General features: G+C 40.8%; 1 protein-coding gene across 1 annotated transcript in view; it reads right to left on the reverse strand.

Moving 5' to 3' along the window:
- Positions 1-12,749, reverse strand: part of LOC107102274 (syntaxin-binding protein 1-like) — a 29,971-nt gene that overhangs the window by 5,825 nt on the left and 11,397 nt on the right. Inside the window, exons 7-18 of the mRNA XM_015401510.1 lie at positions 8,965-9,113; positions 8,108-8,192; positions 5,055-5,185; positions 4,404-4,511; positions 4,263-4,323; positions 3,919-3,984; positions 2,598-2,678; positions 2,249-2,387; positions 1,908-2,017; positions 592-693; positions 419-504; positions 121-275 (exon numbers count right to left, since the gene is read on the reverse strand). Coding sequence (XP_015256996.1) covers positions 121-275; positions 419-504; positions 592-693; positions 1,908-2,017; positions 2,249-2,387; positions 2,598-2,678; positions 3,919-3,984; positions 4,263-4,323; positions 4,404-4,511; positions 5,055-5,185; positions 8,108-8,192; positions 8,965-9,113 — 1,273 coding nt within the window. The remainder of the gene's footprint in view (positions 1-120; positions 276-418; positions 505-591; positions 694-1,907; positions 2,018-2,248; positions 2,388-2,597; positions 2,679-3,918; positions 3,985-4,262; positions 4,324-4,403; positions 4,512-5,054; positions 5,186-8,107; positions 8,193-8,964; positions 9,114-12,749) is intronic.

The following is a 12,749-nucleotide window of genomic DNA, read 5'->3' on the forward strand; positions in this document are numbered from 1 at the left end:
AAATAAATAAAAATAAAGTTATAAATGGAAACCCAGATTTTCTGACAGACATCAGGTTATTTCTTTAATCCAGACCCAAAACATTGCTGGTCTGTATTCACAAGGCTTCAGGAAACATACCAATCAGAGCCTCCCATTTTCCGTTGGCCTGTGTGACCTCATACACACACCGCATCTCACTGTATGTCATGCCTCCCATAATGAAGACTATGATCCTGGGGCCCGTCTTTATCTCTGTGGGGCCTCGGTTCTTGTGCCAGTTGCCATAGCGAGCACTGCATGATGAGAAAAAAAACATATTTGCACATAAAAAAGACATATTAGCACAACAGTGAGCAGTTAAAAACATCTAACTTCTTCCTACAGAAACAATATCAAACATTGCATCATGTGATGTTTGTATTATATGACGGTGCACCTTGATGGGGCACTGGCTTTGGCAGAAACCTGTCGCTGGGAGATGTATGGATACTGTTTAGGGTCAAGTTTATCCTCGATTGCATCCTGTAGAAACACGACAAATCTCAGTCTGTATATTTTCAATACAGAGTTACTATTACCATCATTACATTTACACCATGTGAGCAGCACCTCAATGAGATCCTTGATGAGTGGGGTCCATCTGGAAAGCTGGTAGGTCTGCTCACTGACCCGTTCTTTACGGTCTGGTTTCTTGGCCTTTTTCGTGGTTCCCTGCAACAAACGCAGCAGCAGAAGTATTGAAATGATGGGAGCATAGGTAGTGGCTGTGGGTTAGCTGCATAACAAGATTCCTGTGTTTCAGGAAAGCTCTGTACGGTGATGGACCTAAATGGCCCAGTTTTGATCTTGAAGATTTCATAGAATCATAATAGATGAAACCCATAAAACTCACTTGAGGATGGAGTGGCTTATGTTACAGATAAATGACAATAGACCAGGTTTTTATCAGGTTACTATCACACCTCCAGTGAACAGTATGTTAATATCTAACATAGGAAGTTAAAGCTTTGCATCTGCTCTAAAATCAAAGTTTGGTCATGTTAATGATCAACCCTCCAAAAGGTCCAACTTTAACTGTGAAATGTCAGAGGGATCAGTGCTAGAGCTAATCCCATTTACAATATATATGCTCCCAGTTGGTATCATTCTCAGACAGCATGGGATTAAATTACACTGCTATGCTGATAATACTAATCTATATTTATCCATAATACTGTAAATGCTAAAGAAACTAAAACACTACACGAAAGTCATCAGTGGTGCATTGGGTAGCACTGCTGCCTTGCAGCAAGAAGGTTCTGGGTTTGATTCCCGGACAGGGGTCTTTCTGCATGTTCTCCCTTAGTATCTGTGAGTTCTCTCTGGGTACTCCGGCTTCCTCCCGCAGTCCAAAAACATGACTGATAGGTTAATTGGCTTGTCTAAATTCTCCTTAGGTGTGAGTGTGTGTGAATTTTCGTTTGTCTCTGTATTGCCCTGCAATGGACTGGCAACCTGTCGCCGATAGACAGCTGGAGACCAGCAACCCTTATTACCCCAGCAGGGATAAAGCATGATGGAAAATGGATGGATAGCTGTTTAACATGCTTTTGCTGAATTGCAACAATCAGAATTGCTTGTGCTAAAGCAGAGACCTCAAAAACCTGCAGGACAGCAACCCTCGAGGGTCGATTTTGGGCAATAGCTGGAGAACTGTTGAACAACAAGCTGAGCATGACTGCATTGTTTATTAGGAAGGAAGAAACAAGAATATTTAATTTAAACTCTCTCTGTATTGGACTAAACTGACCATATATTTCTCCGTTTAAACTAGATGTCCTTCAGTAAAGAGAACATTTGTTGTGAATTGATGGTAACCTAATAACCTGAATGATATAATCTTTGTATCTAATTTTATTCCTCTCCCCCCATCCAGGTCAGCTCACCTCAGTGACAATAGGAATGCCCAAGTGGGCCATGTTGGAAATGATGTCACTGTCCTCAGGTGGGATATTAGCGTGTTGAAGGAGCTTGCACAGGTTCTCCTCTGTCACACCTGCCACACAGATTCAGAATGTGTATAAAAGCATCCATACACACATTAAAATAATGAAATTTCAAATTAAAATCAAACAAGTAAAATAAATAACAAAAAGGAAAAAAGGACAATATGTTCAGTTTTGGACCAAAACACAGAAAGACAGTCTTAAACTAAACTATAGATAGAATATTAGAGATCAGTGAGAAACATTGTTTCCAAACTCATGAGCAGACATTGGAGTCTGACCATTCTTCATGAATATGTAGAGCAGGATGATGCGGATCTTGTCAGACACACTGACGTTGGCATCCAGTAGGATGGGAACGATGAGTCTCATGGGATCCTTGATCTTCTCACCCTCTGCATCAGTCCCCATCGCCAAATCCTGCAAACAAGTGAATAACAACAGGGTTTAAAGGAAACATAAAGTTCCTCTTCCCCAGTGTGGAATTGCATCACTGAACTTTTGTTTCCCCAAACCACAGGTACTAAAGTATGTCCTTACGTGACCCTGGAAGATGCAGTGAAAACTAGAGCTCAAAGAATGGGCCCCTAAGCCTGGCCTTTGGTTTATGTGTGAGCGAGTGTGTTATACCTGCTCTACACGGCAGAGTTTGTCCACGGTGCCCTGGTAACGGTTCATGCAGTCCTCTGCAAGGTGGAGATGAGTGGAGTACTGAAGCCAGAAAGGAAAAAAACTCTGTTAGCAAGTTTAGTGCTAATAGCCACTACCAGGTAATCGCATAAAGCTACATGATCAGACTATTTTTCCTCAGTAGCAGCAGCTCAAGGTTAAACCTTTTTTCATGGATTGTTTGTTAGATGTCATGATCTTGGCACTTATGACTGGCTTGGTTGCTCATTGCATTCACCTGTCTAACTCTGCCCGGTTTCAAATCACTGCTCATTTGATCCACCTGCTCCTGCCTCTATTTAAGGTGCTTGCATCCAGTTATCAGGGCGAGAATATCTCTATCTCTCAAGGGTTTTTAGCATACCTTAGTGTTTCTGATTTACTGATCCTGACCTGTTCTGCCTCTCAACCACTGAGCCTGCCTGTTCCCATCTGAACAGTTTGCCTGAACTTGCTTTGGATTCCGGACATCTTCTTCGGATGCCCCCTGGACGCCTCCCTCGGGAGGTGTTCCAGGCACGTCCCACTGGGAGGAGGCCCAGGGGATGACCCAGGACACACTGGAGAGACTATGTCTCTCGGCTGGCCTGGGAGCACCTAGGGCTTCCCCCAACAGAGCTTGGGGAGGTGTCAGCTTGGGAGGGAAGTCTGGGAGTCTCTGCTTAGTCTACTGCCCCCGCAACCCGGTTCCGGATAAAGCGGGAGACGACGACGAGTATGAGTGCTTTGGATTCCTGGCCCTCTTAGCCTGCCAGTTCCTGTTTTGATCTGTTTGCCTGACCCGGCTTCGGATTCCTGCTTGTTCTCCGTTCTCTGAACTGCAGCATCTGGGAAACTCTGGGTGGCGCCCGCCGCATGTTGTTGGCAGCCCACTGGCTGGATCCTACCTTGTTCTCAGGACATGGGCTGAACTTTAACCAGTTTTCCCATAATAGAAGCCCTAGCCGCTGCTACTCAGATCATCCGTTTTTAAATTATCACTTTTGAATTATGCCACTGTCCGTCTTGGCTGTTCTGTTCTGAGTTTTGACATTATTAGAACAGCTATACAATGAACATTCTCCATCACTTCAAAGGAACTGTAGCCAGTATTTCAGATTGATTTAACTCAGCCTCATTTTAGGCTTTCAAGCATGAATGACCAAGTTAAAGCAGCATATTACAAACCTTTTTTTTTTTTTTCTTTTAACGAATTTGGTACCAATATAAGTCTTAAAAGTCAGGTCATATCATTTGAAGTGGTGCTGTAGGAGATACTTAACCTACTTTGGACTTGGCCTACCTTGCTGAGCTCCTTCTGATATTGAGGCATCTTCTTCAGCATCTGAGAAAGCTCCTTCATGGTCGTCTGAAAGAACATGGGTTAGATACCCAGTGAGACAACATCTAGAGAAAATAAACAACCTTAATGTTCATGATATTCTTTGACTAACTAAATCACAAATCAATTTCTTTTGCAGGTGAAGTATAAATTAAGCCTAAGGATGCTATCTCCATGATACTATGCAAATGTTGACATTGTCATGTAAACATGTTTAATTTAATATTCATCCTAAGCCATTTTAGTGCTGCTCTCTATGGGTTAGGAATATTCTGCTCTTGCAGAATTAGAAGCATGACTTCTACCTTTTCTCCTGTGTTCATCTTTTTGCTGGCGGAGAATTCCTTCAGAGAGCGAGTTACAGCCCTGTTTAGAGTCACACAGTTAGGGGAAAAGACAGCAGAAAGTCTTCTCTGACTAGCACGCTTACTCCTCTCCTTACTCACGTTGACACCTCAGCGATGTGTTTGTGTCTCAGGGTCAGCCACAGGTCATCGTCCTCATCCAGAACCACCTCCTTCATTCTGGTCTCTCCCATACCACTGGTCTCATATCTGAGGGACGTGCAGTGACAGGTTTAGAGTGGCCTTATGTGCTCCACAATTATTGATCAGCTTCAGTAATTGCTTCGTCTTTCAATTTAAACATTAAAGTGCGCACACCCTATGCTCTGAAATCCATTGTTTTCAGTGGCAAGGGCACAAACGTGTTGTGCCGAGCAAAGCACAACTAAAGAGAAGTTCTTCGCACGCAAGAGTTAGGGTTCAAATATACTGAATTTTGACCAATTAGCAAGGACAGCGCTCTACATCCTGTCTGAAGGCCCATTTCTAGTCTCAATGTATATCAGTATACCTTTTTCATACACAGTGGATAATTTAAAGATCACAGCACCTGAGATAGTAAATAGTAAATAAATATCAGCCAACATATAGACAAAACAGCTGTTAGTCAAACTAAACTGCTGTTTCTCCACACAAACAACATTTTAACCAGTCTGTTTGGATATTCTGATTGAAATAATTCTGCAACAATATCAAGTGTGGTGAATTAGAGCTATATAATTACACTGAACCATACTAAGTTAGCATCTATACCTGTAGACATCATTTTCAATGCCCAGCAGGTCATAGGCCATGGCCTGCAGTGTGAGTTCATGCAGGAGAGGGGAGACAGGATCAAATCCACGATCCAGGATCACTAGCTGAGTGCGGCACTTGTCCGGACCCTGGAAGCATCAGAGCAGAAACATTAAAAAAAATTTTTTATCCTAAATCAGAGTTAGATAGTGAATGGAGATCTTTGTGACTCGCTCTGAAATATAGCTGATGCAGATTCTGAATTATTTCTGATCTAGCCAAGATACTAAATTTTAGCTGATGTCTGTATTCAAAACACATTCATGCAAATATTGATAGTTAATCAGTTTATTTCAAAACAGAAGCAACATTTCTCTTATTTCTCTCTCTCAACAAAAACTGTCATATGTGGTTGCACTGTATATACCGTATGTATCCAATGCACCTTTTTCTTCCTTTGGCACATTCTTCTTCTTTGACTATTTGAGCTGATGTAACAAGGACATTTCTCCAGTGTGAGATCAATAAAGTCAATCAATTAATCAATCAATTAGAAACTTAAGAGACAAAGACATTCACAAAATTGGTGGTGTGTCATTTATATCATCTTATTGATGTTTTGCCCAATATAAATGCATGTATTACCTAGCTAGCTTTGATATAAGTGTCTTCAAGGCCATTGTTGATATTGAAGTCTTGAGTCTTTGAGGCTAGGACCAATCGACTTGTGCAGTGAACTCAACTGGGGCTCAAGGGGCTTCTATTAAGAGAGGAACTCTTAAGATATGACCTATAGAGGGCTTCTGGAATACCTGACGTCTGCCGAGACATTGGCTGGACCCCCAAAGACTTGAGTTGAGACATAAGCTAGATTCACTATTAATGACTAAAAATGTCAAGAGTTTTACAGACCAAAAACAAGCTGGACCCAGGCAGAGGCAGTGGCCAGATCTTTGATAACAGAGACTGAAGCATCAACTGAAGCCTCAGTGGAGGTTGAAGCTAAGACGTCAGCAGGACCCTCTGAGACAGAGGAGAGCAGCAGCTAGTTGAGCTGCAGTTAACTTCTAACACTGGTGCCTCGTAGTCCTTCTAGTCCTTCAAACTCGTTCATCATTCTTATGGAGGAGGATGAAGAGGTTCCAGCTCATGCAGCAGTTTTCATTTCTCTGCTATCCCCCTTATTTAGTTTCCAAATCAGTCAGTCAAAGCAAAGGATTTTGGAGAAGGCATGTATGATGATGGAGTAGGTGATGCAGCTTTGGACCTGGGAGACTATATTGTGGCTAAAGAGGGCAGGGAATCCTGGAAGTCAAACTGGATAAAAAAGGAAACTGTCTAAGGGTTCCAATTCTAAGGGAGTAAACAGTCGGTAGGAGATGATTCTAGTTTAGACAGGAGCTGAAGATGTGGCATGGGCTTCAAAGCTGCGGCTGACCAGGACATGGGACCCTTTACATAATGGCCTAGGACACGGTGAGAGGAAATTAGGTCAAAAAGGCAGTCAGACTAGTGCAGGGTGGAGCTCCAGCTGTGCCATGGAAGTCAAAACATTAGTAAAGGAGACCTGGGTTTGCTGTCACACCTGCAGCATGCTGGAGATGTGGAAAGGAGCAGGGCCTCTGGTCAAAGGTCATGTTTCATTTAAAGAAATCTGCAACCTGGATCCAAGTAGTTCTTCTTCTATCTCCTCCACCAGCAAGATCTCCAGATTTCCCATCACTGTTACATTCAATAGCTGCCAGACGTACAAAACTTAAGAGATAACTTTACTAGGTTAGCAACTATATTTTATCACTTGTATTTGTAAAGAAATGCTCACTTGCATTGTGAAAAAAATCACAATACTTGGAATTTAAGATAATCATTCCTTTATGCACACTTAAAAAATGTTTGCTAAGTGTTGTAACTTTATTGTTTATTTACAGAATGCTGTTTGTGGATATCATTACAGACAAACGTTAAAGTTCATAAAAAGAAGGGAAAAAAACTGTATTTTGAACTGTAATTCAGAACATTTTAGAAGATTGGCACCTGATTTATGTAACAATATTAGAGACATTTAACGCTTGCTTTTTAAGTGCAATTGGTTTCCATGGTTTTAGTAAGTAAATCAGGTTTTAAGTCCGAGAAATATAAAAAAGAAACGCTGTGTCAGCCTAATTTTAACAAGATGGACTAATAGTGGGTGTAACAGTTTCACAGCACTGTTCCCTTGCAGCGAGAAGGTCCTAGGTTTGAATCCTGGACCAGGGTCTATGTGTGCCCCGCCTTCTGCCCATAGACTGCTGGAGACCCACTGCAACACTGAGGGAATAAGCGGCAGACGGCTGGATGTACTATATATTAATCTTTCCATTTAACCATTTAATAAATAAAAAAATGTATTCTTAATCTTGAATAAAACTAAGTAAGTTATAAATTGAATACTATTTGAATATTTAAGTTGTTTAAACTAATGTATAAGTGTACAAATAAAGCTTGAATGAGCACAAACTAAAAATACCTACTTCACTGTACTTATTTTTTCTGAGTACAACCAGTTTACATACTTTTTTAAAGTAATGATAACTATTTGGATTTTTCAGTGAACGTCTTCTTCATCTGCTGCCAGATTTTCCCTAATATTAGGACCTCCTTTACTTTGTATGAGTTGCAAAATCTTGTCTGCTGCAGGCTCTCTACAGTAGCTACGATCGTTAGGAACTAAAGAGAATAAAATTTTTTTAGGATGGTTGATTTTATTCTTTTATGAATAATTTCTCAAGGGCTTAAAAAACACCATTTTTTTATGAGGCCCTCTTAAACTGAAATTTAACATCTCAACACTACATCTTTCCAGTAGCACTTTATTATAGTTCAGTTTAGTGTATTTATGTTGAATTCTGATCCTGCATGGGGTCAAATCCATAGAGCCAGGTTAATGGCTGCTGAATGCACTAAGGATTCAGCCAACATGTATAAGCATCCGTCGATACAAGAAAAAATGGATAATATTAGCCAAAATGATCAACCAGCCCATGCGTTGGTCTATCTCTACTCATTACTTGTGAAGTGTCACCACAGCATACCTCTCCCATGGTTGGGTCATCAGCCTTGTATCCATCCAGTTTTTCTTGAAGCATCTGAGCGAGAACTGCACAGTCTTTGTACTCTCTGCCATGAAATAGAGACATTTTAATACCACATGTTCTCATTTGTCTGATTGTTTTTATAATGGGTGTGTGATGAATGCAGTTCAATAAACTGAGAGAGTAAACTGAGGATCAACATTGTCAGCTGGGCAAACATGGAGCCTCATAAAACTTCAGCAACATGTTGGAGTAGTTCCTGAGTGGGGTCCTAATATAGGTGCTTTTACTAGAACCGGGTTCTGAAGATGCTTTAAGGTTAATTTTGAGTAACAACTATTAAATAGAATTGATACTAAAGGCTTTTTCACTATTATTTTCAGTGGATGTAAATTGAAGCACAGATTATTATTAGTTTTTATTTCTAGAACCAAGACCAACCTTTTGGAGGGTTTCAGCTCTTTATGACTAAAACTGGAGGTAATGAAGATATGAAATAAATGTTCCACCTATTATTTTTTTTCTTTGGTTAAAAATCTGAAGATGAGAACTGGAATCCTGTTTAGCCTGAGTTAACATGGAAGAGATAAGCTGCCTTTCATCAGACAGTTAGGTCCACACTCAAAGAAACCTCCAGGTCAACAGCACTGCTCCTCAAGGGGATGGGTCAAAATGCAGAGTGAATTTCCCCATTGTGGGTCATTCATGGTCTTTTTACCTAACTACATAATGATTTCCTGTTATTTTACCCACAATTTGTTTTAAAAGTTAAGATTCTACCTTCAATGAGAGCTAAACTCCTAGTTTTCATCACAACACTGTGAGGAGTAGCCAAAGACAAGAAGCTCTTGTCTCACCCTCTGTATCGGACTCCAGGGTACTCCTTCAGTGTTGCACACAGGGTGGCTATCTGTTCAGCACAGCGCTCCAACATGTTGTTCTTCACATCAGCTTTGAAGGGGCTGTAGAAGTCCTGAAAGGCATCCGCTTTATCCAGGGAGAAGACCTGAGCAAAGACCAGAACACATGGTTATAGTGGCTGTAATGCCATGTGGACCAATCAGCACCGGACCTAATCAGAAAATGGGTGAGCAGATTGCAAGGATGGAAAGAAGGAATTGCACCAAAGCCCTACAAAAAAGATTTGGACTTGTTTATAGATGTTGGAGATCGACCTGTTTTCCAGTGAAGTCCTGTTTCTCTGACTGTGACTAACTGGATGTGCTCTCCTCATCCTCTGACATGGGAGCTGGCTCAGAGCTCGTCTGTGTTAGGTTTATTCAATGATGATTTTAAAATGTATGTGTGCTTATAAAACATTTGAGCAAGGGGATGCTCCACTCCTGTCTCATGATTCAGTCAGGAGACCATCCTGCCTTGTCATTCTGATGGAGCATTCTGTCTTTATGAACTGATCAATTGCTCTGTCAGAACAATACTCTGTTTGTAACCATGCGTCATGTTCTGTTAATAAAATGCTCTGCGGAGGAGGTCCAGTGAGAGACAGTGTGTTTGAGTCTGGGTTTCAACTGTCTCTCCTTTCTGCAGAAATTGTATCCATTGCTGTGTATTTCAGTTCTTCTTTTGCAAACCTACATTTATGAACCCGACAGTCTGCCTGGCTGTGTGTTTCCTGGACAGGGCCACCTTTTACAGTTACCTTTTCTATGTCTGCTTCTGTCTCCTTGAACCCCAGTCAGCCTCAGCAGATGGCCGCTCACACTAAGCCTGGTTCTGCTGGAGGTTTCTTCCTGTTAAAATGGAGTTTTTCCTCTCCACTGTCGCTACAAGCATGCTTAGTATGAGGGGATTGTCTTCGAGTCAATGAGTTGATGCAATTAACTTTAAATCAATTTGACTGAATGATCTGTTGAACTGTAAGATGCCTTGAGATGACATGTTGTGAATTGGTGCTATAGAAATAAACTGAATTGAACTGAATTGAATCTCAGGCATAAGCTGACAAAAAGAATTAAGACTTTCTGTTGACTTTTGTTCTATTAAAGTTTACCTCATGAACCAAAAGGGACCAGGACACCAATAAAGGTTCCAAACTGTCACTGCCATATTTTCTTTTTGATCTGATCAGTTATCACCCAATATGGACCCATCATTTAATGGCTCTTTTCTTTAAGTGCTAATAGCATGGTCCTTGCATTTTTTCTGTGTGTGTTCTTTTAAAACTATGTTTCATTTCACTTTATGACACTTCTATTTTAATTCTTTTTCCCCAAAGATGAGTTGAGATCGGCAGCAGGAGGATTTAAACAGCACAGAAAACACAGGCTTCATTTGAGATCACCAGAACCTGGCTTGCTGCATTTAAACCCACAAGGCTTGTTTAGTATTCAGTTTATTTGATAACCAACATATTTTTGAAAATTTCCCTGAAGTGCAAAAAGAAAAAGGAATTCAGACACACTGTTTTCAGATTTAACCCAGAGCGTCCTCTTTAGAAGACTATTCAACCATCACCTAATGACAATTCCCTGGCTTTAACGAGTGCTCTCATTGGTTGCGTAGTATGATTGCTGCTCTGTAAAGCCAAAAAGATAAAAGGATTAGAGCGAAGAGGTGGGGGGAATCCTCCCTGGATTAAACTACAGTAAAGAGAAACCGATCCAACAGAAAGCTCCCTGTCTCCTTCAACAACCTCAGTGATCCACTGGATCAGAGGAAATTAGTCCAGAAATTAAGTTCTGATTAAAAAGCTGGAATGAAGCTGGTAGAAACATGCAGCATCTGATAACATTCAAGCTGCTCATCTTTGCGCTGATCTGATTTAACAGAATTTCACTGGCTGCTACAAACCTTGTGCTGCAAATGTTGAACAAGGTTGACAAAAAATGGAGCGTAGGCGGGAGTTTAAGTAAATAAACTGATTACTTACCCTCATCTGCTACCCAAAGCACAGGCAGTGTTTGGGCTATGTCTGAATTCTATTCAGATGACCCCGATTCAACCCACCTCCATCCCCTCCTCCACCGTCGAAGCTAAAGCTTCATCAGTGTCATTCCTCTTGGACTCTTACTGCGTTCCCTGTCTCATCTTAACCAGTCCGGCAGAAGACCGCCATGTTGAGCCTCGTTTTGCTAGAGGTTTCTTCCCTATGGAGAGTTTTCTGTCTCCACTGTCGCTTCATGCTTGCTCATCATGGACAGGTTCTCTCAACCTGTGTTATCCAAGCTGGACTTCCATCTTCCAGGTCCCTGAGTGAAGCTCTAGTATCAGCTCATGCATGCCACTGGATCTCCCCATAAAGCTCAGCAGACCGTCTCGCTAACCAGCAATCTACAGACCGACCAACATCATATCCATGCCACCACCAGTTTCAGGCCTGGGGTGAAACATCCCTGTTCTTTACTCCTGCCCATGCATATCAAACAAAATTAAGCGCTAATGTTTCCTGCCAAGGTTTGAGAGCCATAGACTAAAGTAATTTTATCAATAAAATTCTTCTAATTGTCTTTTTCTTTCCCAGTGAGTTTGTAAAAGCTGAGTGTATTCCTTCTGCATCTGCAGCCTTCTGAAGCTCTCTGTGAAATCTAAACATGTATTTGATTTGTCTTAGATTTCTGGTTTAGCTGAAATTATGTTCTTCCTCCTTCAGCCACACTTACTGTAAATTCCAATAACTTAGTTATGCACCTTGAGCTGTCTCTATTTCTGTCTTTCTACACAGGTCCTATTGTACTTTCATAAAACTCGGTATAATACTTTGTTAGCAGAGGATCTTTAGACACTGTTGTAAAACTGTGGTTCTGTTTTGTTTTTTTGTCTCAATTACACAGCAGGTTAATAACATCTGTTTTGAATGAATGTCTTCATAAGTAATAACCCCCCAAACAACCAGACGTCATTTAGACCTTGGTTTTTAGGCTAAATCTGGTCGGTCCATCATAGTCTTGATTTAGTCCAGAAATACTTCTTTAAATTGGGCTGTGTTTGGTCGGTCTTATTTTTCCCACTTTAGTCCAAAAAAAGACGAGGAAAAATCATTGACAGCTTTTTAATGTCTTTTCAGTCCAATTTTGCTCAGTGGGAAAGATTTATTTCCTGCAAAAATAATTAATCATTTCATCCACTCTATAAGGCAATGAGTAAAAATGCAATAATCATAAATAAATAAATTACCATTTGCTTTAAAACTTGTACAGCATTAAAAAGTTCCAAAGAAGAAAATTACAGGAAAATTTAGAGAAGATATAGGAAGCAGCTCATTATCATCTTCACTGCTGAAATAATACTTCAACAACTTCCACAAGTCCCAGTTGAGTTGAAAAGGAGGCACCAAGCATGCAGAGCAGGAACAAGAAGAGAGAGGAGGAGGAACTTCAAGCCAGCTCTTCCATCAGTCATTTTGGACAATATTTGATCTTTAGTAAACATGTTAGAAGATACAAGCTCTTGTAAGGTCCCAACCAAAGGCACCCGTTATTTGTTCTAGGTTTTGTCTCTCTCTTCTTATTTTCCTCTCTATGTTTTGTACTCAGCTGACTTTTCATGCTGTCTCTAAAGGAATGAAAGATTTTTTCCAAGCACTAAGCTGTGTCCCTCTCTTCTTGTCCCTTTTCTTCTTGTTTTCCTCTCTATGTTTTGTACTCAGCTGACTTTTCATGCTGGCTCTAAAGGAATGAAAGAT

The sequence above is a fragment of the Cyprinodon variegatus genome, unplaced genomic scaffold, assembly GCF_000732505.1.
Source record: "Cyprinodon variegatus isolate N-32 unplaced genomic scaffold, C_variegatus-1.0 Scaffold1228, whole genome shotgun sequence".
Lineage (NCBI taxonomy): Eukaryota > Metazoa > Chordata > Actinopteri > Cyprinodontiformes > Cyprinodontidae > Cyprinodon > Cyprinodon variegatus.